This window comes from Amblyraja radiata, chromosome 13 (assembly GCF_010909765.2).
Source record: "Amblyraja radiata isolate CabotCenter1 chromosome 13, sAmbRad1.1.pri, whole genome shotgun sequence".
Taxonomy (NCBI): domain Eukaryota; kingdom Metazoa; phylum Chordata; class Chondrichthyes; order Rajiformes; family Rajidae; genus Amblyraja; species Amblyraja radiata.
Genome location: NC_045968.1, coordinates 38,509,583 through 38,535,703, shown reverse-complemented (window position 1 = coordinate 38,535,703; position 26,121 = coordinate 38,509,583). Strand labels below are relative to the sequence as shown.

The window sequence follows — 26,121 nt, the reverse complement described above, 5'->3', positions numbered from 1 at the left end:
TGGCTTCTATAAATTGTCCCTAGTGTGTAGGATAGAACTAATGTATAGGTGATCGTTGGTCAGCGTGGTCTCAGTGTTTCCACGCTGTATAAACTAAACTAAACTTAACATGGACACAAAGTGCTGGAGTAACTCAGCGGATCTGGCAGCATCTCTGGAGAAAAAGGATGGGTGACGTTTCCGGTCGGGACCCTTCTTCAGACTGGACTAAATTAAACCGTCCTCTTCAACCTTTAGTCACTTTTTAAAAATAATATTATAAATGGGATTAAGACATCACTGGACATCACGGGCAATATTAATTGCTCTCCTCAGTGGCTTCTCGTGACATTGGTGGTAGCTAGTGCTTGGACACTGCAGTCCATCCAGTGAAGGGATTCAGAGTGTCACCATGCTAACATGGCTGACTAGCTTGCTGGCTATTTCGGTAACCAAGGTATATTGCAGTGAGCTTGGAATCTCACACAGGTCAAAACAGGTAAGACGGCAGATTTCCTGCCTCTCAGGTGCATTGGTGTGAACCAAATGTCTTTAGATGGCAGAGCTGTGTTCCTAGCATTCCCTGCGCTGTGAATTCTGTTTGCTCAATCATGTGCATTTGCATCAAAACAGGAGGTTCTCTGACCTTTCTGTCCATGATGGTGGGCAAGGAAGAGGTATTGAGACTGTAAATTGTCAAAGAATTTTAAAATGTTGACTATTTTTAAAATCGGTTTAGCAATTGAAAAAGAGGGTTAATCTGAAAGTGCTCTGATGGCTATTTGATAAGTTTCTTTGTGTGTGTGTGTGTGTGTGTGTGCGTGTGTGTGTGTGTGTGCGCATGTGTTTGTGTGCATGCCTGTGTCCATGTGTGTGTGTGTGTGTGTGTCTGTGTGTGTGGCTTGCATTCAGCTGCTCAGAAAGAAAAGGCGTTTGGCTTGTCGCTCCGCTGATTGCGAAACTCCCCACATCCGTTCAGGGTCGAGTACTGAAGGCTGCTGGAGAAGAGCTCGAGATGGGTCAACATTTGGGGTCATCATCTAAAAAGGAAAGGGATAGACAGAAGCAGAAAAGGTAAGAGAATTGTGAAGACAAGCTATTCAGAACGATTCAATGGTTCAATGATCCTTTGTTATCAGCTGTACCGAGGCACAGTGAAATTATTTTTTTTGCATACAGTTCAGTAAATTATCGGTATCTATAAGCACAATCCCAGATTTTAAGTAGAAAAGTGTGTAGAAATAGTCCACTGAGACCATGTACAAGAGTCACCAGGTTTGGCGCCATTTTGAAAGTCCAAGTTGATTTAAGTGCAGCAGGCCATAAAGGCCCGTTGTCCTGGTAACGGTGCCAGGTCGGCCTGGCCAGGCGATGTGCCGATGTCCTCCGCCGCTGCTTCACCATTCCATGCTGCTGCAGGCCGCGCCGGGCCGCACGCTCAGAGAGCTGTAGATGTTAAAGCTGTAGGAGTTAATATCTGTCAATAAAATATTGCCATTGTAAAGCAAATTGTTTGTAATAAAACTGTTTATGAAGTAACGACAAAGCCGGAAATTTCCAATGATAGACACAAAGTGCAGGAGTAGCTCAGCGGGTCAGGCAACATCTCTGGAGAATAGGAATAGATGACGATTAAGATCAGGACCCTTCTTCAGAGGGATATTCCAAACTTGATTCTATATTCTCTATTGGCAGTTGAGGTTAGAAAGTTGTGCTAGGTTATCTGGTTTAATGTACACTACAGACAAAGAAACCAAATGGAGTGCAATGTGAACATGTTTCTATATCGTACATGTAGCAAAAACAACAAGGGACAAAGACGGACAGGTTTGAAGGTTATTTGGCTTGGTATACATGTAAATTGTCCCTGGTGTGTGTAGGATAGTGTTAATGTGCAGGAATCACAGGTCGGTGTGGACTTGGGGGGGCTGAACGGCCTGTTTCCACACTGTATCTCTAAACTAAAAAAAAAAGGAAGATTATAAAGAAAAACCAGCAGATGATGGAAATCTGAAACAAAAAACCCAAAATTCTAGAAAGGTTTGGCAAGTCAGACAGCACCTGTGGAAAGAGATACAGTTAATGAATGGTCTTTGGCCTGATACATTAACTCTCTTTCACTTTTCCAGATACTGCCTAATCTGCTGAATATTTCATAACATTTATTTTTTAATAATGAGAGATACATCTCTCTTGTTCCCTCTTACCCCTTCCAAAGTCTTGAGACAGATGCATTGGTGGAAATCCAGTTTTCCTGGCTCTCGAGGTGGTCTTTGCATATTATGTTGGGTAATGTCATGGATTTGGGTGAATTTGAGGCCCATCTCTGAATTCATTCCACTTTTTAGTCATGAGTTTAGTTTATTAGTTTAGATTCTTGATTAGTAAGGGTGTCAGGAGTTATGGGGAGAAGGGGTTGAGAGGGAAAGATAGATGAACCTTCATTGAATGGCAGAGTAAACGTGATGTGCCGACTGGCCTAATTCTGCTCCTATAACTAATGAACAGAATAGCTTTAACTGCATAAAGTTGATGGATAGAAGCAGCAAAAGCAAAATTATAACTTTAAAGCTATTTTCTAAAGAAGACATGGGTACAGACACAGCTGGTGATTCAAGTGGCAGAATAAAGGAAATGGCTCATGGTTCAGGAAATGATGCCAACCATGGTTTAGACGTTCATGTTGCAATCAGCAGCCGCAAATTATTTCTGGATGTGAACATGAGTAGTCTGATCAAGTTATTTAAAACTTAAACATTTACCCTGTCCATGAGGTGCTCTAGTGACCACTGACCCAGGATATTGTGACAGCATTCCATAACAGCTGCTCAGTAATCCTAGCCAAGAGCCATAGATTCATAAAGCATGGAGACAGGCCCTTCGGCCCATGCGAACAAGATGCCCCCTCGTCGCTAGTCCCACCTGTTGCATTTAGCCCATATCCCTCTAAACCTATCCTGTCCGTGTCCCTGTCCATTTGTCCTTTAAATGTTGTCATTGTATCTGCCTCAACTACCTTCTCTGGCAGCTCGCTCCATATACCCATGTGAGAATGCTGCCCCTCAAGTTCCTATTTTTCCACTCTCACCTAAGTCCTCTGGTTCTTAATTCCCCTACTCTGGTTCTTTGCATTCACTGCGTCTATTCCCCTCATGATTTTGTACACCTCCATGCGCCCCTCATCCACCCGTGCTCTAAAGGAAATAGTCCTAGCCTGCGCAACCTCTCCCTGTATCTTAGCCCCTCAAGTCCTGGCAACATCATTGTAAATCTGCACTCATTCCAGCATGTGCTGAATTTTGAACCATAAGTTGATTTATGTATTTGGCTTATGAATTCATGAGTGAATTCATAATTAGCCAGTGAATTTATAAGTAAAATCATAAGCCAACGTATGAATTTATTCCTACAAATCAGTGTCACCAATTTGTCTATTTGTCACTAGCGTCTTATATACATGAGGTTATCAATTGTCAGGGGTGGGAGATTGCAACCTTCACGTAGTCCGCCCTGTTTCGACGAATGCAATCAACCCGGCGTGCACAATCAAATAAGATCAAATAGAACAAGTTGTCCTACAAATTTAGGTTGTGCATGCCATAGGTCAACTGTCAAATATATTAATCTCTTAATAACCAGATCACTGACCGAAATATAAATAGATGTAGGTAGATTTGGTGATGCAAGGAAGTGCATATGCTTGAAACTTGAGCAAAAAAGAGAGTGCTGGAGGAACTCAGCAGATCAGGCAGCATCTTTAGAGTGTAGACTTCAGCCCACTGAGTCTGTGCCGACCTATGATCATCCATACAATAGCGCTATCTTCCACCTTATGGACAATTTATACTTTACCTGAGGTGCCACGATGACACAGTAGAGTTGTTGCCTGACAGCACCAGAGACCCAGGTTCGATCCTGACTACGGGTGTTGTCTGCACAAAGTTTGTGCAGCATGTTCTCCCCATGACAGTGGGTTTTCTCTGGGAGCTCTGGTTTCCTCCCACATTCCAAAGACGTACACATTTGTAGGTTAATTGGCTTCTGTAAATTATCCCTGATGTGTAGGATAATGTACAGGATGATCGCTGGTCGGCACGGACTCGGTGTTTCCGCGCTGCATCTCTAAATTTAAAAAAAAATCTCCAAACTTGTACGTCTTTGGAGTGTGGGAGGAAACGGAAGCACCTGGAGAAAACCCCATGCAGTCACAGGGAGAATGTACAAACTCCGTACAGACAGCACCCGTATCCCAGGTCCCTGGCGCTGTAAAGCAGCAATTCTATCTCTGCACCACCGAGCCACCCATTTGTGGAGGGAATAGGCAGATGATACTTTTTCAGGTCAGGATTTCTCTTCTAACTGATCAGTCAGGGAAAGGGTCACGGCCCGAAACATCCACTGCCTATTCCCTCCAGAGATACTGCCTGACCCGCTGAGTTCTTTCAGCACTTTGTGTTTTTGTTTGAGTGCAATTGTTGATCAGTGTTAACATGCATGCTAATATTTCTGAATAAAATAGTGTTTATGGCCCATGCTGCTGCCTCATTTAGTTGATGAGTGAGGACGTCCTGCGTTGGTGACCTGGGTAACCTCTGTCTTGTTTTCTAAACCCACAGCATGTCATTGTTGAGCCAACAGCCATTTCTATCCTTGGTCCTCACCTGCCTGAAGGGTCAGGATGAACAGAGGGAAGGCTTGCTGACCTCCTTGCAAAACCAGATCAACCAGGTAATGGGTTCTAAGGATGGAAACCACCGCAGGTGCTGTACACATCTGTACGGGGAAAAACTAGAATTTAGGCACTTGATGTCGGGCATTTTAATAATTATAGGGAAGATGAGTAGTCTTGATAAACACGATGGGTAAAATGGCCAACAGAGGGAACTTAAAGATTTCAGTGAAACAATAAATAGAAATAGGCTCTGAAGAAGGGTCTCGACCGGAAACGTCACCTATTTCTTTTCTCCAGAGATGCTGCCAGATCCACTGAGTTACTCCATCATTTTGTGTCTATCTTCCATGCAAACCAGCATGGAATGGAATACTATTTATTGTCATTCAAACCTAGGTTTGAACGAAATTACATTTACTACAGTTTTTTACATTACAAAAAAAACCCAAGACCACACTTAACACAGTTTACATAAACATCCATCACAGTGAGTCTCCAACACCTCCTCACTGTGATGGAAGGCAAAGTCTTATCTCTTCCCTTTGTTCTTCAACCGCGGTCCAACTGCAGCGTTGAGGCGAACTGGGGCTCCGATGTTAAAGCCCCCGGTGGACGATGGTAAGTCCTGTGGCCATTTTGCCACACCGGTTTCGCATCTGCAGTTCCTTCCACCACAATGATCATGGTGTTTAGGTTCCACAGCACAGCTGGTTTAGTTAAAATAAACATTGGGAGGTGTAAACTCAGGTGAGGGCAATAAAACTGATCAGGGAGTATTTACTTTTATTGCGCCCATTTGTTATACAAATGGGAGAGTGTTTTTTTAAATAGCAAGGAAGGTAAGGTTGAAGATAACTCTGGGGAAAGATAAAGATGAAAGGTTACAGGGACATTGATCAATGTTGAGTTATCTAAAAAATGTAGAGTGCACAAGTAACCATTTTGGTGTGAGAATAAATGTTGTTGTGGGCGCTGCGAATCTTTAAATCACTTTGTGTTCTCACAGAGTGCAACAGTGCGCATTGTTAAGGCCTTCAATAAACTGACTTGTCTGAGAAATTCACCACTGATCTATGAGATGTTTTATTTTATGTCTATTCCTATCTGAGCTGGGCCCCAAGTAAAGCCCGATTCAGGGTACAAATGAAACAAAAAATAACCTCCTACATGCATGAAAGAGCATGTTCACATTATAAAGATGGACATGTCCATAAGCCATAGGAACACAATTAAACTTTTTGGCCCATGGCGTCTACTCCACCATTCAATCATGGCTGATCTATCTTTCCCTCTCAACCCCATTCTCCTGCCTTCTCTCTGTAACCTTTGACACAATTACTAATCAAGAACCCGTCAACTGCTGCTTTAAAAATACCCATTGGCCTCCACAGCCGCCTGTGCAATGAATTCCACATCGTTCAAGTTGCAGTGTATTTGCTGACAGTAAATGAGTTGGAAATGTGGTCAGGAGAGAGTCCTGCAGCAAGCGGTTTCCTTAGGTCTTGGTATAGTGAAAAGCTTTGTTTTGCATGCTACCCAAACAAATCAGATAATACTATACAATCACATCAAGCACAGGTGATATAGATTGTGCAAAGGGGACGATATAGAGTGCAGAATATAGTTCTTAGCAGAGGACATAGGTTTAAGGTGGAGGGGAAAGATTTAATAGGAACCTGAGGGGTAACCTTTTCACATAAAGTGTGGTAGGTTTATGGAACAAGCTGCCAGAGGAGGTAGATGAGGCAAGTACTATCAACGTTTAACAAAACATTTGGATATGTACATGAATAGGATAGGTTTTAAGGGATATGTGTCAAACATAGGTAGGTGGGACTAGTGAAGATGGGGCATGTTGGTTGGTGTGAAGGGCCTGTTTCCACGTTCTATGACTCTATGAGGAGCAAGATTTAATAGGAACCTGAGGGTCAACTTTTGCACTTAGTGAGTGGTGGGTATATGGAACGAGCTGCCAGAGCAGGTAGTTGAGGCAGGTACGATAACAGAATTTAAACGACACTTGGGCAGGTACATGGATGGGAAAGGTTAAGAGGGATATGGACCACATGCAGACAAATGGGATCAGCTTGTATAGGGCATCTTGGTTGGCTTGGACGAGTTGGGCCGAAGGGCCTGTTTTGTGCTGTCCGATTCTATGACTCTTCATCCTGATGTACTCCCAACTCGCAATGTAGACCATTTCTCTCGGCCCCACAGATACTGCTCGAACCACTAAGTTCTATCGCTCCAGATTCCAACATCTGCAATCCTTTGTGTCACTTCACTTTTTATCATTTTTGATAGCTTCAGATGTGGACGTGTTAACAGCGATGTGTCTGTGGCTGAATCATTTGATCAGAGGTTCTTACTCATGGTTGAAAGATATCAAGATATCTTTTTAGCTTGCTGATATCTTTTCTAGCAATCTTGCTCGGTAAATAATTCAAACCGTTACCAAAAATGCCTTGTGAAGTGTGAACTCTGAGATCCTTATCCATCAGATATTGATTAAATAAATTCAAGTATCATCTGTTTTGAACTTTGTATTCTTACGTCAGAAAAACTCCAATTTAGCTTGAAGCATCGAGAAGTGTCAGAAACCTAAACTGCAACAGAAAATAATTTATCAGGGAATTTCATATTGTTTCTCCTTATTCTGACGGAGCGACCGCAGGCAGTGAGACTGGGCCCGCACCTGTCCTCCACTATCACCCTGAGCACCGGCACACCACAGGGCTGTGTACTAAGTCCCATGCTCTACTCCCTCTTCACTCACGACTGTGTTCCTGCATTCGACACCAACACCATCGTGAAGTTTGCAGACAACACAACAGTGATTGGGCTGATCACCAACAGTGATGAAACAAAATACAGAGCGGAGGTGCAGAACCTGGCGGACTGGTGCGCACGTAACAACTTGTCACTAAACACCTCCAAGACCAAGGAGCTGATTATTGACTTTAGGAGGTCCCATAATGGAGAATACGCCCCAATCTCCATTTACGGGGAAAGTGTGGAGAGAGTGTCCAGCTTTAAGTTTCTGGGCACTCACATTTCAGAGGACCTCACATGGTCCACCAACACCGCTGCGCTGGTCAAGAAGGCACAGCAACGACTGTTCTTCCTGAGGACATTAAAAAAGACTGGTCTGCCCCAACAGCTGCTGACAACGTTCTACCGCTGCACCACAGAGAGCATATTAACGTATGGCATCTCTGTGTGGTATTTTAGCTGCACGGAGGCGGAGAGGAGAGCTCTTCAGCGCGCAGAGGATTATTGGGACACAGCTACCAGCCTTGGAGGGCATCTACCACACACGGTGCCTCAGGAAGGCCGTCAGCATCCATAAAGACTCCTCACACCCTTGTAATGGACTGTTCGAACTACTTCCCTCCGGCAGACGTTACAAGGCCTTCTACGCCCAATCCTCCAGACTCAGAAACAGCTTTATTCCCAGAGCTATAGCGGCTCTGAACCGGCCCTGCTGAGTGCCCCCCATCCCCCCTGGACTGTCTCCCTCGGATGGTCACGTCACACAGCTTATTTATTTATTTTACTTTTCTTTTACATCGGTTGGAAGCTGCATACTAAATCTCGTTGCACTGATGTGCAATGACAATAAAATAGTAAGATTAAACGAGAACTTACCAGTTTGAAGTTTGATCTTGATTTTATGAGGAGTTACGATGAGCGATTACGTGAAGAAGGGCCGTCCGTCTGCGTGCGCGTCAATCTTCAAAGCAGCGGTGTTAAATCACATATAAAAAAGAAGACCTGAGAATAGTAAGATTGTGAAAAACTAGAACTTCCATATGACCTTGATAATATGAGGGTGGGAGCGGTGGGCACGTAATCGCTCATCGTAACTCCTCATAAAATCAAGATCAAACTTCAAACTGGTAAGTTCTCGTTTAATCTTACTATTTTACTTCGGAGTCACGTGAGTGACTACGTGAAGATTTCAAAGCTCTGTGATTTCACGCCGGTTACGAATCCAGGCGTCACACACTGAATGGATTGACCATGGATGAGATTATTATTAAAGCATTCAGACATAACGTAGTTAGTAAAGACACTGATGCTTTAAAATAAAGAAAAATAAATGTTTTATTAGCTTCCCCTCCGAACCTGTGGGAAAACTAGGTAACAGAACTTAAGATGGCACGAGCAAATACCCATGGTCCGATAATGGGTTTGTTATAAAACCGCTGGAACGTTCTTTCGTTCACCCATCCTGCAGCCGCTAGGATGTCATCAAGGGGCACGTCCATTGTTCTTGCTGCCAACGTAGATGCAGCCCTGGTGGAGTGAGATTTAAAGATATGAGTATTTATTCCCGCTACCACCATTACCTCCTTTAACCATCTGGAGATAGTTTGTGTTGACACCTTTCGGTGTGGTTTCTTGTGGCTGATGAGGACCGATTGTTCTGAGCCTCTGAGGTTCTCCGTGACTCTCAGGTAGTGGTGTAAATGTGTTACCACACACAATCGTTGGTCCTCTGGATATGCCAGGAACTGGATCTTCATCCCTGGCATTCCTGGCCTGCTCTGTTTGATCAGGTCCTTAACAACAAATGTTATGTTATTCGTATTGCTGGTCATGTAGTCCAGTCGTAGTTGTTGTAGTGTCTGGACTCTTTGGGCTGTTATTAGCGCCATCAGCATAACCACTTTCAATGTTAGTTTTGACAAAGATAAGGCCATTGGCTGTCCCCACTGACGAAGTAAGGTCAGTACCATGCTCATATCCCATGTGTCCGTGTACCTAGGCCTTGGGGGTATCGAATTGTAAATTCCCTTCATGAATTTTATTACGAAGGGGTGCGTTCCTATCGGCCCGTGCCCTGCCTCCAGTGTCAGATAGGAGGATAGTGCACATCTGGCACTGTTGATTGCGCTATAACTTAATTTATAGTCATAGTACAGGGCTGATAGGAACTCCAAGACATCCGTTATCCGAACTGTGTTGTATGTTATATCGTTTGCATGGCAGAAAGCTTCCCACTTCTTAATATGAGTGGCGTACTGTTTTTTGGTACTGTCCCTCCATGCCTTTGTGATGACATCCACAGTTCGTTTGGATAGTCCAATGTCTTGAAATGGCCTCCTCAGAATCTGCAAACCAACAAATTAATCCGGTCAGAAAGTGGATGGTTGCTCCCTGAAACTGGGTTTACTAGGAGATCTCTCCTCTTAGGTACAACCATTAATGGCTGGACTATGATCCCCAATATTTTCGGGAATCAGGCTTGTGTAGGCCAATCTGGTACTACTAAAATGCCTGTGGCTTTGTCTTGCTTGATTTTAGTCATGCATCGGTTTATGAGGCAGAATGGTGGGAAAGCATAAATATACATTCCTCCCCAGTTTAGAGAAAAAGCATCCACTGACTCTGCTCCTGGGTCCGGCTCCCAGGACACATATCTGGGTAATTGATGGTGTAATCTAGATGCAAACAGATCCAAATCTGGAGTGCCAAATCGTATAGTTATTTCATTGAATACCGTACGATTCAACATCCATTCTATATTATCATTAAACATTCGTGACCTTGCATCTGCCACCGTGTTATATCTTCCTGGTAGATATACTGTCGTGACCCAAATATCCCTCTCGATGCACCAGTGCCAAATGAGGTTAGATAATCTGTCACAGGATACAGATTTTACACCACCCATGTGATTGATATATGCTACCGCAGTAGTGTTATCAATCTGAATTTGAACATGCACATGTTGCATGTTGTTACAGAGAGACTTGAGCCCATATTGTGCCCCCAACAATTCTAGGTAATTGATTCCATATAGTTGGAGTATAGTAGACTCTTGCTCATTCCATCTGCCTCCACAGCTCCTGACTGTGTTTGTGGCTCCCTATCCTTAACCGCTTGCGTCGGTTTGGAGAAACACTGATGGGCTCTCAAGTAAGGATTTTTCTTGAGCTGAGTCTTATGTTTGCCATCCACCATTGTAGTTCAATAATGGCTTCAGCTGGTAACCGCATAGATTTGCCAAACTGGCCTGCATGCAATTTCAATGCTTGTTCCTTTGCCCGCTGTAAATGCTGGTAATGCAAAGGTCCGTAGCGTACTGCAGGAAAGGCAGCTACCAATTTGCCAATTACACTTGCTGTTTGTCTGATAGTTGGTTTGTGTTTTTCTATCAGATCATTGCAGGCTTTCCTCAAGTCTTGTTGTTTGCCTTTAGGCAAAGTCACCAACATGGTTACTTTATTGATAGTAAATCCTAGGTAATCAATTACCTTGGTAGGAGTTAATTTTGATTTAACTGGATGGATTAGGAACCCAAGTTTTTCAAACAGGGTTTTGGTTGCCTTGACTGTTGCTTCTGCCAATTCTTTGGTGACTCCAAAGATGAAAATGTCATCCAAATATGCCATGACTATGTGATTTTGAGATCTTAGCAGCCCCAGAATTGGTTTCGGTAATTTGGTAAACAGTCTAGGGGCTGATGTCAACCCATTTGGCAGAGCCTTGTATTGCCATGATTGACCCATCCAGGTAAACTTCAAATATCTCCTATACTCTTTGTGAATAGACACCGAATAGTATGCATCTTTGAGGTCGATGCATGCCATATAGCCATTTTTGGAAACCAACTGAGTTGCTGTTCCAAAATTGTCCATTTTAAGTGTTTATATTGCACATATGTATTGAGTTCCGTAAGATCCAAAATAATACGGATCCCTCCATCTTTTTTCTCTTTTGGAAATAAATTGGATATAAATTGATGAGGTTCTGTGTATGACCTCTCAATAACATATTGTCAGATAACGTTTCAATTTCTTTTTTGTATATTCATTGTCTCTTTTTGGGAAAAGACATATGTGCGAATATTAGAATGTGTTGGTGGTGGTGATGAATTCAAATTGAACTCAATTTTGAATCCTTCTATACTGTGCAGTATGAATGGATCCTTAGTAACCCAACACCATTCTTTTAAGAAGTATTTTAACCTTCCCCCCACCTGTAAGTGAGGTTCGTCTGGTATGTTCCCTGAGGAACTGGTTTGACTTACCTCTGTTGTTACTGGCGGCGTGGCGATGGTTTTCGTCCGCGAGGTTTGGGGAGCAGAGCTGGTGGTTGCTCTCTCCTCATCCTCGCTGTCGGCCTGCTGGGGCGTGCCCCTGTAAAAAAGACCTTGACTCAGGTGTGAATCTTCCTCCGGTGCCTGGCTCTCTAGGTGTAAAACGCCGAGAGCTGTAGGGGTGGAACCTTGTGGATGGACCCCTGGGTGTGGCCTGACCTCTTGTTATGAGGCGCACGGTTTTTGCCTGGTCATCCAGGTCCCGTACCTGTCTTGACAGGTCTTCCCCAAACAGGTAGTTTGCGGGCTGGATGTCGCTAGCTTTGCAAAGAGCTGCAAACTTCGAATTTATTGCTGGTTTTATTGCCTCTTTCCGAATGCAGTTTATTTCGAAGCGGACATTACATAGCCTGTTCCCGGTCAGTGAGGAGGCTTCCTTCCACACCCCCTGCAGACGAAGTAATTCCAGACCCCAGCAGGTTTAATACTTTTTGGAACTTCAGTTCCTGGTTCCTGATGATGGGACCTATTTGCCCCCAAATTATACGGTTCACCGCTTGAACCTTGAGGGAAGCACAGTTAGATGGTGGGGGGTACCTGTTCAGGGTTTCTTCCTCCAATCTCCCCTGGGAGTGTTCCCCCCCCCTGTGCTTCCAAACTCTGAATCCGGGTAATCCCCGTATGTACTTCCCCCTTCCATGGGAAAGACATATTGCTGCCTAGAGTATGAGGCTGCTGGCACGGTCTGTAGAAGGGACACGTGCTGATATTGCTCCTTTCTCCGGAGTTTATCATTGTGGAGCAGCTTCTCCACAAGCTGCTCCATGTGGGAGAGTCGTCCTCGGACGCTTCCCGATGAGGGAGGGTATCCCTCTTCCCCGGACTCATCCGAGTCTACGGGTCTGGCAGACTTATGGGTGGCTTTACGTCCCGCCGGGACCACCACGGTGCTCTCCTCCTGCACCAAGTCTGCTGCTGCCGGTTCTGAGGCGAAAATGACTGTCGTCCGCTACCGGGAATGCTGCGGTCTTCGGCAGCCGGTTTCCCCGCGGACCGTCTCTTCGCATTTTTTGGGGCTCTGAAAAACAAATAATTCCTTAGCCCGAACAGAAAGCGCAGGGTAAGTGCTTCAACTTTTCTTACCTGCCGCCTTTTTTAAAATCCCAACGGCTGGGAGGACGCAGTGCCTCTCCAGTCCGTTGCGCGCGTTGCTTTCAGACGTAATGACGCACACGCAGACGGACGGCCCTTCTTCACGTAGTCACTCACGTGACTCCAAAGTAAAATATATTATTATTATTATTATTATTATTATTATTATTATTATTATTATTATTATTATTATTATTATTATAACCATATAACCATATAACAATTACAGCACGGAAACAGGCCATCTCGACCCTTCTAGTCCGTGCCGAACACGTATTCTCCCCTAGTCCCATATACCTGCGCTCAGACCATAACCCTCCATTCCATTCGTCCATATAACTATCCAATTTATTTTTAAATGATAAAAACGAACCTGCCTCCACCACCTTCACTGGAAGCTCATTCCACACAGCCACCACTCTCTGAGTAAAGAAGTTCCCCCTCATGTTACCCCTAAACTCCTGTCCCTTAATTTTCAAGTCATGTCCCCTTGTTTGAATATTATTATTATTATTATTATTATTATTATTATTATTATTATTATTATTATTATTATTATTATTATTATTATTATTATATTCTTTACTTACGACCCACCGAGCTTAGTCTAGTTTAGGTTAGTTTAGAGTCTTCACCGACCAGACACTATCCTACACACTAGGGGCAATTTAGCTGGAAAGTGTGCAGAGAATATTTATGAGGATGTTGCCAGGACTTGAGCTATAGGGAGAGGTTGGGCAGGCTGAGACTTTATTCCTCAGAGAGCAAGAGGATGAGAGGTGTGTAAGATGATTAGGGGAATAGATAGAGTTAATGCACAGTCTTTTACCCAGTGGCGGGAAATTAAGAATCAGAGGGCATAGGTTTAAGGGTGAGAGGGAAAGGGTGAGAGGGAAAAGATTTAGTAAGAACCTGAGACGCAAATTTTTTACACAGAGGTTGGTGGGTATATGGAACGAGCTGCCAGAGGAGGCAGTTGAGGAATGTACTATAACAACAGTTAAAAGACATTTGGATAGGTACATGGATAGGAAAGGTTCAAGGGCCTGTCCCACTTGGCCGTCATTTGCGCGTAATTTACGCAACATCATTTATGCGTCATAACGCACGCGTCGTGACACGCACGTGATGCGCGCATGGTGTGCATTACACGCGCATGTTGCGTGATGACATAGGCAGTGATACGCGGCTGCGCGCGGCGTCGCTGGATTTTGTGATGTACAAAATCTTTGCACGCCATCTGCGTGACGTGCAAATGACGGCCAAGTGGGACAAGCCCTTTAGAGTGATATGGACTAAATGCAGGCAGATGGGACGAGTGTAGATTGGGCCTGTTGGGCTGAAGAGCATGTTTCTATGATACAGTATATAACTCTGACAATGACCTAATTATTTTTCTAAGCGAGTCTGCTTACACAACATAGGGACTGTTAACAAACATCCAAGTTTTAGCTGAAGAGCTTATTTCATTGCACCATTGACCAAATCAGTAATTATTTCCAGCATTTATTTAATTGCATAAGATATTAGGGATTTCAACTTTTCTTTTGTATATAGTCACATGATTGGAAGAGAACTTTTTTAACCCAGCCTCTTCTGTTCCTACCACTGCCCTTATCTAGAATCTTAAAAGTTGACCTTGGTCATCTTGGTCATCATCTGTTTCCCTGCTGTTGCTAATTGGGAGCAGCTTCTTGTAGATCGTGAACATAACTGTGGACATGTTGTGCCGAGTTCTCTATAAACTAATTGCAGACATGTTGACCCAAGAGGCTTCAGAGGTTAATGTCTTACCGTGCAGCCATTCCTTGATTCGTAAAACGGATGCATTCCCGGAAAACGTTTCATGAAATGACTTGTAAATGAGTCAGGTTGGGAAAAAGTATTGCAGGTACTTTGGTACAGTCTTATTCCTTAATGTGGAGAGCATCCTATTGTTATAATAGTTAAAAATAAAGCTTTGTAAATTGATTGTATCCTCCAGTTAATAGTATTATAAAAAAAACACTTGGAAATTGAAAGTTCAAAACCTAGGATTAATGTGTTTAATACGTCTTTTCCAATGATGGAATAGTTTAGTTTAGTTTAGAGATACAGCGTGGAAACAGGCCCTTTGGCCCACCGGGTCTGCGCTGACCAGCGATCCCCGCGCATTAACACTATCCTATGCCTACTAGGGACATTTTTTACATTTAAGAAGCTAATTAACGTACATACCTGCACGTCTTTGGAGTGTGGGAGGAAACCGAAGATCTCAGAGAAAACCCACGCAGGTCACGGGGAGAACGTACAAACTCCGTACAGACAGCACCCGTAATCGGTATCAAACCCGGATCTTTGGCGTTGCATTCGCTGTAAGGCAGCAACTCTACCTCTGCGCCACTGTGCCACCCAAGTCACCCTCAGGCACCCTCAGTCACCCTCAGTCACCAGGAATAGTCACCCTCAGTTAACAACAAGAGCAAGAACAAGAGAAATAGAAGCAGGAATAGGTCAATCACCCCTTCATGCCAGTTCTACCACATATTAGGATTGTGGCTGATCTTTTAGTTCAACATCATTTTCATCTACTCCATATCTATTGAGTCTTGTGATATTCCACAATCTGTTAATCTCTGTTTCTATCACATGGGATCCAGAGTGATCTTGAACCACATGGGATCCAAGACGAGTTGGCCAAATGGGGGCAAACTAGACAACAGAGGTCAGTGATAGAGGGATGTTTTTCGGACTATAGGCCTGTAACAGGTGATACGTTAGAGGCATTGGTGCTGATTCCATTATTGTTTGTTACTTCTATAGATGGTTTATATCAATGTGAACTGTCCTCTGTAAAATTACCCTTGATATGTAGGGAGTGGATGCAGAAGCGGGATTATGTAAAATGTTACTCACTTTATCATGCATCTGTCCATTGCAGTTAGCTCGATTGTAATCATGTATTGTCTTTCCGATGACTGGTTAGCACACAACAAAAGTTTTTCACTGTACCTTGGTACACATGACAATAAACTAAACTAAACTCAACTAGTGTGAATGGGTGGTCGATGGTCGGCATGAACTCGGTGGGCCAAAGGGTCTGCATAAAAACTGCATCTAAAACTAAACTAAACTATTTCATCGTATATGCTCTGTGCAATTTGCTCAATCGCTTTAATGTCAATTGAAATGGACTAAGGCCCTCTCTTCATTGTAATGTTTCCCAGATTTTGAGTAACTGGAGGGAAGAACGTTACCAGGATGATATGAAAGCTCGACAAATGATGCACGAGGCTCTTCAGCTACGCCTGAATCTGGTGAGATGGCTCCCTACAAAAACTTTATTTTCAAACAATCAGAAAGAAGCACTAAGCAGTTGTAAATTCTGTACATGGAAACCATTGACCCAGGCCTAGATAGAGTGGATGTGGAGACGATCTTCCAGTAATGGGAGAGTCCACAGAGGCCACAGCCTCAGAATAAAAAGACGTATCTTTGGAATGGAGATGAGGTGGAATTTCTGTAGTCAGAGGGTGGCGAATCTGTGGAATTCATTGCCTCAGATGGAGGTGGAGACCATCGATGGGTATTTTAAAAACAGTGATTGATAAGTTCTTGATTAGTAAGGGCCTTCAAGGTTACAGGAGATGGCAGGAGAATAGGGTTGAGAGGGAAAAATTAGATCAGCCATGATTAAATGCTGGAGTAGACTCGATGGGCCGAATGACCGCCTTCTGCTCCTAGGTTTTTTGCTTATATTTTAAATGGCTTTGTTGCCACTGCGTATAGTAGAATCTCCCATCTCTCTTCACTTGGGGTGGCATAGTGATGCAGCGGTAGAGCTGTTGCCTCACGGTGCCAGACCCGGGTTCCATCCTGTACAACTGCAGCAGGATCTCCTTGCTCCTAAACTCAAATCCTGTCGCAATGAAGGCCAACATTCAATTGGCTTTCTTCACTGCCTGCTGTGCCTGCATGCGTCCTCTCAGTGATTGATTTACAAGCACACCCAGGTCTCGTTGCATCTCCCCATTCCCCGCAAGCTTTCTTTCATGCTCTTTTTTTCCCCCTCTTAATTAACCCATTTGTCCTCCTCTGTTGAGTTTTAAATTGTTCCCAGTCCTCCGGTTTGCTGCTTCTTCTGGCCAATTTATATGCCTTTTTCATGGATTTAACATTATCCTTAATTTCCCTTCTTAGCCACGGTTGAGCTGCCTTCCTCGTTTTATGTTTTCGCCTGAGAGGGATGAACAATTTTCGGAGTTTATCCATGCAGTCTTTAAATCTTGTAATGTTTAGGTATTTTTGGAATTTGGAGAGAGTAATGCATATTGTCAATATTTCAGTCAGTCTGCAAATTTCTTGTACTTTGTATGTTCAATTCAAAGCTGCTTGACTCTCTTTTCCTCTCAGCTGTGATGTAAACTGTGAGGAATTAATGGGAATGCGGGCAAACAAAATGAGGTCAATGTGGGGTTGGTGCTAATCTGTTGCTTGATTGCTACCTTGGATTAGATGGGCTGGAGAGCATGTTTTTTTTTTAATAACATATGGCTTGATTCTATGACTGCTAGCTGTGACCCTGTAAATATAGCAATGTATGTGAAGTTAGAGTCACTATGATTGCCTCTTTTTTGTTGTATTGGGCAGCAGAGAATCGCTAACAGTAAGTAGATGGGCCTGTACAATTTAGAAAGCTTAGTTCAGGATGGAAACACGACGCTGTATCTCTGAACTCCAAACTAATCCCGTGTATATGTATCTGTTGTGAGATAACGCTTGGTATTTGAATCTGTCGTTCCAGGTTGGTGGTATGTTTGACACTGTCCAGCGCAGCACCCAGTGGACCACAGACTGGGCTCTTTTGTTGCTTCAGATAATCACCTCAGGAACCGTTGATGTGCAGACGAATGTGTATGTATTTTTTGACAGGTGAAATGGCTTTGTTGATGGAAAATAAATTCACCAATTGCAATTTATATTTGATTGGCAATACAGTGAATCAATGTACAAGGTCCACCATCGATTTTCTGCCAACACATGGTCCGCGCCTCCTTTAATCCGGACAAAATTACAAAAGCATTACGGACATGTGCCTTCTTTGTTATTTGTTACTTCTTTATTTACGTTTCTAGCATTCCATGGTGGTTTAGGGACAAGGGAGGGGTATAATTAGTGGTTCAGAGGTGTATTGTTGAATTATTATTACGTGACCTCCGTTGTTCCGGCAAAATTGATAATCCGGCAAGAGTCTGGAACCAAGCGTGCCGGAAAATCGATGGTAGACCTGTATTAGTAATTCGTTCGCGATTAGAGAGTGTTTGGAACTAGACGACTGAATTGTAGCTATGGAGATACAGAACTGGCTTACTGACAGAAGGCAGAGGCTGTAGGGGAAGGATCATATTCAACCTGGAGGTCTGTGACCAGTGGAGTTCCACATGAATCTGTGTTGTTTGTGATATATCTGACTTACGTAGGTGTAAATGTAGATGGGTTAGTTAGGAAGTTTGTAGGTCGTAGAGTCATACAGTTTGGAAATAGGTCCTTCTGCCCAACTTACCCACGCCGACCGACATGCCCCTTCAACACTCTAAACATATCCTATCCATGTACTTGTCCAATGTGTCTTAAATGTTACGATAGTACCTCCCTCAACTACCTCCTCAGCAGCTCGTTCCATATACACTCCACCCTATGTGTAAAAAGTGACCCCACCCCCTCACATTATCTCTTTCCCTCCTCACTTTAAACGTATGTCCTCTGGTTCTCGATTCCCTTACTCTGGGCAAAGGACTCTGTGCATTTACCTAACCTATTCCTTGGTGATACCAAGATTGCTGGAGTAGCAGATTGTGCGGAAGGCTGTCAAAGTAAATAGTGGGATATTGATCAGCAACCAAAATGGGCCGAGAAATGGCAGATGGCGTTTAATTTGAGCAAATGTGAGGTGACGCATGTTGGGAAGTCAAATGTAGGAGAAATTATACAATGAATAGAAAGACTCTTAGCTGCATTCTTAGGTCCTAGTCTAGAACTCCCTGAAAAAGTGGCAACACAACATTTTATTGAGATGGCAAAAGCATTTTATAAAGATGCATCACAGCATGGTTTGTGAAAGCTCCGTCCATGACATTGCAGAGAGTTGTGGACGTAGCCCAGACCATCATGCAAACAAACCTCCCTTCCATTGACTCCATCTACACCTCGGCAAGGCCAGCAGCATAATCAAGGGCCAGTCTCACCCCAGTCACTCCCTCTACTCCCCTCTCCTTACAGGTAAGAAGTACAGAAAATTGAAAATACTTACTTCCAGATTCAGGGATAATTTCTTCCCAGCTATTATCAGGCAATTGACCATCCTCTGACCAACTAGAGAGCGGTCCTGACCTCCTATCTACCAATTTGGAGACTCAAACTATCTTTAGTCGGACTTTATTGGACATTATCTTAAACGTCACTAAATGTTATACCTTTTACCTTGTATCCGTACACTGTGGATGACTTGATTGTAATCGTCTATAGTCTTTTTGCTGACTGGATAGCACGCAACAAAAAACTTTTCACTGTAACGTGTCCAGTGTACGTGACAATAATAAACTAAACTAAATTAAATCATTAGGGGGGAGATAAAGAAGTAATGGAACCAGAACCTGAGTCACACAGCGTAGAAATAGGCCCTTCGGCCCAACTTACCTACACCAACCAACATGTCCCATCTGCACTAGTCCCACCTGCCTGCTTTTTGCTCATTTCCTTCTAAACCTACCTTATCCATGTACCTGTCTAAATGTTTCTTAAACGTTGCAATAGTACCTGCCTCAACTACCTTCTCTAGCAGCATGTTGCATACACCCACTACTCTTCGTGTAAAAAAGTTACCCTTCAGATTCCCATTAATTCATTCCCCCCCTCAACTTAAATCTATGTCCTCTAGTTCTCAATACCCTTACTCTGGACATTTACCCGATCTATTCCTCTCATGATTTTCAATCTTCCCCTATAGCTCAATCCCTCAAGTCCTGGCAACATGCTGGTAAATCTTCTCTGAACCCTTTCAAGCAAGACAACACCTTTCATATAACATGATGACCAAAACTGAACACAATGCTCTAAAGGTGGCCTCACCAACGCCTGGCATAATTGTAACATGACTTCCTAACTTCTATACTCAATACTCTGACTGATGAAGGCCAATGTGCCAAAAGCCTTCTTGACCATGAGTGGGGGCGTATAGGACCAGAGCCTGGGAATAAAAGGACGCTCGTTTATAAAGGAGAAGAGAAGGAATTTCTTTAGTCAGAGGGTGATGAATCTGTGGAATTCATTGCCACAGACGGCTGTGGAGGCCGTGAATGGATATATTTAAGGCAGAGATTGACAGGTTATTGATTAGTGTGGGTGTCAGGGGTTATAGGGGAGAAGGCAGGAGAATGGGGTTCAGAGGGAAAGATAGATCAGCCACGATTAAATGGCGGAATAGACTTAGTGGGCCAAATGTCCTTCTTCTGGTCCAAGAACTTATGACCTACCTGTGACCCCACTTTTAAGGAACTATGCTCCTGGATCCTAGTGTGTGAGTGAAATTTGTGTATAGAGGGTGGATGTAACCAGGAGGGGGACAAGAATAAGGAGTGGCGGGAAAGGAAAGCGCATAAATGGGAGGACCAAAGATCAATTGGGTGCAGATAGAGAAAGGATAATACAGGAGGTCAGCATAGGGTTACCTGAAATTGGAAAATTCAATGTTCATCCCATTGGTTGCAGACTAGCCAAGTAGAATATGAGGCGATCTTCCTCTAAAGCCTAATGTAATAGCAAGCCAAATATTCTGTTCTCATTATGCTGATGAGGGATGAATTTTAGCACGGTTAGAACATAGAACTATGCAGCGCAAGAGCGGGCCCTTCAGCCCACCATATTTGTGCCAAACATGATGCCAAGTAAAACTGATCTCATCAGCCTGGACATGATCCATATTCATCCGTTTCCTAAATGTCCATGTGCCTATCCAAAAGCCTTTTTAATGCCCCGATTGTATCTGCCTCCACCACCACCCCTGCCAATGCGTTCCAGGTCGCCACTACTCTCTGTGTAAAGGAATTTGCCCCACACATCTCCATTAAACTTTCTCACCTTGTAGCTATAACCTCTCGTGTTGGACATTTGTACGCTGGGTAAAAGGTTCTGACTGCCTCCCCTATCTTTGGTTTCAAGATACAGCGTGGAAAAGAGGCCCTTCGGCCCACCATGTCCACGCTGACCAACGATCACCCATACACTAGTTCTATTCAACGTACTAGGGGCAATTTACAGAACCCAATTAAGCTACAAACTTGCACCACTTTGGAATGTGGGAGGAACCGGAGCACCTGGTGAAAACCCACGCGGTCACAGGGAGAATGTGCAAACTTTGTACAGACAGCACTTGAGATCAGAATCGAACCTGGTTCTCTGGCGCTGCAAGGCAGCGACTCTACTGTTGTGCCACTGTGCCACCCCTATCAATGCCTCTATCTATATTACTAAAAGTCTGATCTTGACCGCTTTTGGCCCACTGTGCTGCGATTTCCGAGAGAACACCGCCACCTACAGCCGTCATTTTTGGCCACCTCGCTCAGAGCCCCCCTCCGCCTTCCGGGACCAGAGGATTTTTCCCATCGATGAAAAATCAGAGAGATATTAATGTTTTTAAAATATTCGCCATTCTCTCTGCTGCCCCCGCTGGCAGCAGGGGGGAGGGACTATAAAACCCGGAAGTGTAGTCCCTCACTCAGTCTCTGTCAGACCCAGGAAGCGAGAGGATCACGGCTCTCTGAGCTGCGAATAACACTGAACGCACGTCTACTCCACGGTGAGTCCCCTCGATGCGGCTGTAAAGTGGCTGCTGCCCAATTGTTTGCCTCGCCTTTTTAAAATGTCTGTGTTCACAAAATGAATTTTGGTTGTCAGGTGGCCGCAGCCCAATTGTTTGCCTCGCCTTTTTAAAACGTTTGTGTTCACAAAATGAATTTTGGTTGTCAGGTGGCTGCTGCCCAATTGTTTGCCTTGGCTTGGCTTTTAAAATCATTGCAACAGTTGGCTGCCAGAACAAGAATCCATTCTGCCCACAATGTCTATACTAGCTCTCTGGAAACCAGTACCTTCGGCCCGCAACACCCATACTAGCGCAACAGAAAGCCCCCCCACTGGCGAGCAATATTGGAATTGGTGGAGAGGTGGAATATTGCTTTGGTGACCAGCCCTCCCGTGTGATGCTGGGACCCAACGGGTCCCACTTAGTCTAGTATTTTTATATACGTCTGTCAAGTCTTCCCTCAACCTCCAATGTTCAAGAGACAACCCAGCTCCCTTTTACCATTGAAAGTCAGCCATTGGAACAATCACTGGTGCCATATTGGTTTGGTCTTGTGGGGCTTCCACTAAGCTGCTGTATGATTTCCATGTGTGTGTGTTTCCTCCTGACCTGTCAAACTCACTGGCCTGTGTATACTCCAGTTGATATTGGACATGGTGCAATTGACCGTTTTCTTTGCCTCCTCCAGTGAGCTGTTCACCACTGTTCTGGACATGCTGGGTGTGTTGATTAATGGGACCCTGGCGTCAGACCTGTCGAGTGCCTCCCAAGGAGGATCAGAGGAAAACAAGCGAGCCTACATGAACTTAGTGAAGAAACTAAAGGTATGTCTGTGCACCGGGCATGCAGCATTGTGAGACGCTGATTGACTTTACTCAGGATATCAGCATGATTGGAGTCATTAGTACGCCCATCCTGAATAGAGTGGATGTGGAGATGATGTTTCCACTAGTGGGAGATTCTAGGACCAGAGGGCATAGCCTTAGAATAAAAGGATGTAACTTTAGAAAGGAGATGGGGAGGAATTTATTTAGTCAGAGGGCGGTGAATCTCTAGAATTCTTTGCCACACACAGCTGTGAAGACCAAGCCAATAGATATTTTTAAGGTGGAGATTGACAGATTCTTGATTGGTGAGGGTGTCAGGGGTTATGGGGAGAAGGTAGAGACTGGGATTGAGTGGGAAGGATAGCTAAGCCATGATTGAATGGCAGAGTAGATTTGATGGGCCAAATAGCACAATTCTGCTCCTAGAACTTAAGAACTTATGGACTTATGTAAAGATGGCAGATTCCCTTGTCAAAGAGGTTTGTTGAACCAAATTAGGTTTTTAACAATATTCATTTTAAGAACCCTTGATGTGTGACATGCATAAACATCTATACACATGTGCAGATATATGCAAGTATATACTGTATCTGTGCAAATGCATGTGTATGTATATGCACATGAATGTGCATGTGAATACGTGCCCACTTACATGCATGTGTGTGTGTTAACATGCATGTGTGTGCGTGTGTGCATGCATATGCATACACATGCATGCATGTATGTGTGGATAAGCAGGTACGTGTGTGTTGACGTTTTACAATTGAAAATCCAAGGCTTGTAAGAGTAGAGGCACAAAAAATGTATTTTGCTAGGAAGATGATGCTGTGGGAGTCTCTTGCAGGAAGATATAGTTAAGATTCTGAATGGGCCAAGAATTGATTACAAGGAAGTACAGGAGAGGGTAGCTAAAACTTGTGTCGATCGTGCAAATGAGTTCAGATGGCAGCTCTTTCCTTATTCTCACTGACTATGGGTGCTGTTTGTATGGAGTTTGTATTGTGACTGCGTGGGTTTTCCCCAGGTGCCACGGTTTCCTCCCACACTCCAAAGATGTACAGATTTGTAGGTTGAATGGCATCTGTAAATTGTAAATTGTTCCTCGTGTGAAGGATAGTGCTAGAGTACGGGGTAATCACTGGTTGGCACTGACGAGTGACCATTTGCTGCACCTTGACATTTCAGTTTATGCACAAGAATGCCTAAATCCCTCTATCTTTCACTCAGTCTGCAATCTCTTTGCACTTAGATAACTGTCTACCTGTAAATTTCTGCTATCAAAGAGCATGTTCCATTTTTTCAGTATACAGTACATTAATGATTTGGTGAAGAAAATCAAGTTGCCATGACTTGAAGGCCTGCGCAATAGGGATCAGTAGGGCAGACCAGGACTTTATTCCTTGGAGCACAGGAGGCTCAGGAGTGATCTTATGGCGTTGTATAAAATCATGACGGTAATAGATAGGCTGAATGCACAGAGTCTTTTATCCAGAGTGGGGGAATCAAGAACAAGAGGACATAGGTTTAAGATGAGAAGGGAAAAATTCAATAGGAACCTGAGGGGCGACGTTTTGTGGGATGAGTTGCCAGAGGAGACAGTTAAGGCAAGTACTATAACAACATTTAAAAGACATATGGACAGGTACATTTTTTTAAATACATTTGGGGAGGTACGTGGATAGGAAAGGTTTAGAGGGTTATGGAACAAACACAGGCAGGTGAGACTTATGTAGATGGGACATGTTGGTCGGGTTGGGGAAGTTGGGCTGAAGGGCGTGTTTCTGTGCTGTATGAATGTATGACTACGACCTCATGTGTATGACTATGACTGTATAATTCTATGACTCTAGATAATGAATTGACCTTGGGTGTATTGGGCGCCGTTTCCAAATTTACACAATACTATAGGTGTGGAGAAATGTAAAAAATAGAGTAATAGATGTCAAGGGGATATAAACAGGCTGATGAACGGGCAGCTGGAAATGTGATGAAATGTAACGCTGAGAAATGTGTAGTGTTACAATTTGTCGTTACGAAATGGAGGAAGTAATATCAACTGGTACTGATAAGGTGCAGGAACGAGATATACGATTACACAGGAGCTCATTGAAACTGGCTGGCCATCTTAAGGAAGTGACTTGTAAATCATACTGGATCCTGGGGTTGGTTTTAAAAAGACACTAAGTGCTGGAGTAACTCAGCGGGTCAGGCAGCATCTCTAGAGAACAAAGATAGATAACGTTTCGGGTCTGAAGAAGGGTCTCGACTCGAAAAGTCACCTATCAATGTTCTCCAGATATGCTTTCTGACCTGCTGTTACCCCAGTACTTTGAGTCTTTCTCCTGTATAAACCAGCATCTGCATATTGTCAGGGTTTGGTAATTAGAGGCGTAGAATACAAGACCAAAGGGGTTGTGATCGACCCTGATATAACACTGGTTCAGCCTCAGTGCCCGAATGTGTTTCTTTCTGAACATTACACCATTAAGAATGATTGGTATGGATGTTGGTTGTTGGGCACGTTTCTGCGTCTGACGAATCTTATAGAATTATAGAACTGTGTGTCTATGCCTATGACTGGGGACGGCACAGTAGCGCAGCAGTAGACTTGCTGCTTTACATCGCCAAAGACCCAGGTTCGATCTTCGAGCTTGACTATGGGTGCTGTCTATACGTAGTTTGCATGTTCTCTCTGTGGCCGCGTGCGGTTTCTCAAGGTGCTTCTATTATCTGCCCACATTTAAAAGATATGCAAGTTGATTAGTTAATTAGACTCCGTAAACTGCCCCGAGTGGGTCCAATACGAAACTGGGATAACATAGAACCAGTGTGAATGGGTGATCATTGGTCAGTGTGAACTTGGAGGACCGAAGGACCTGTTTCCACACTGTAGCTTTCAATCAATCAATCAATTAGTCACAATAGAGACGATGGAGAGAAGCTATTCTCCTTGGTGGAGGCATCAAGACACCAGGGACAGAGAATGTCTGGGATTAGCAGAAGGGACAAAGCAGCATAGTGTTCTTTAAAACCCAGTGACTGGTTGTTTAAAATATGTTTACGAAGAGTAATAGTGGAGGAAGATTCAACTATTGAGATACAAAGGGAGGTGAATAAGGACGTGAAAGAAATGAATATGCAGGGCAAAGGAGAGAGGGTGAAGGTGCTGCTGCAAGCAAGATCTGCATTGTACTCTTGTTGTACTTGTGCATGTGACAATAAACTCAACTTGACTTGGGTCAATGCCAGGAATCGATGTGAGGAAGCTGCATTGGTCTTCCATGGGGCCAGCATGGAATCCACAGGCTGAATAGCCTCCCTCTGTGTCCAATCTTCCTGATTTTGGTGGTATTCGGTGTGTAATTATGTTCTCTACATCTTACCCCCTTAGTGTGGATCAGTAAAACACTGAGTCAAGCACTGGATCAGCTAATTCTTTATTCTCACTCACAAACGAACTTCCCATACGATACCCAACCAACCTCGGGCCTGATCCTTGTCTTTTCTCGTCCAAGCCCTTCAGCCTCGTGCAAGTAGACACCTCCAGACAGTCACACAGTCCCGAGTGCACCTCCAGAAGATCGACTCCAATCCATGTGGTTACCCC

At 43.8% G+C, this 26,121-nt stretch overlaps 1 protein-coding gene across 2 annotated transcripts in view; it reads left to right on the top strand.

The window, feature by feature from the left end:
• med12l (mediator complex subunit 12L) overlaps positions 1–26,121 on the top strand; it is a 586,849-nt gene that overhangs the window by 509,708 nt on the left and 51,020 nt on the right. For both annotated transcript variants that reach the window (XM_033031832.1, XM_033031831.1), the window contains exons 31-35: positions 892–1,053; positions 4,596–4,707; positions 16,058–16,147; positions 17,635–17,744; positions 22,376–22,511. In XM_033031832.1, coding sequence (XP_032887723.1) covers positions 892–1,053; positions 4,596–4,707; positions 16,058–16,147; positions 17,635–17,744; positions 22,376–22,511 — 610 coding nt within the window. The remainder of the gene's footprint in view (positions 1–891; positions 1,054–4,595; positions 4,708–16,057; positions 16,148–17,634; positions 17,745–22,375; positions 22,512–26,121) is intronic.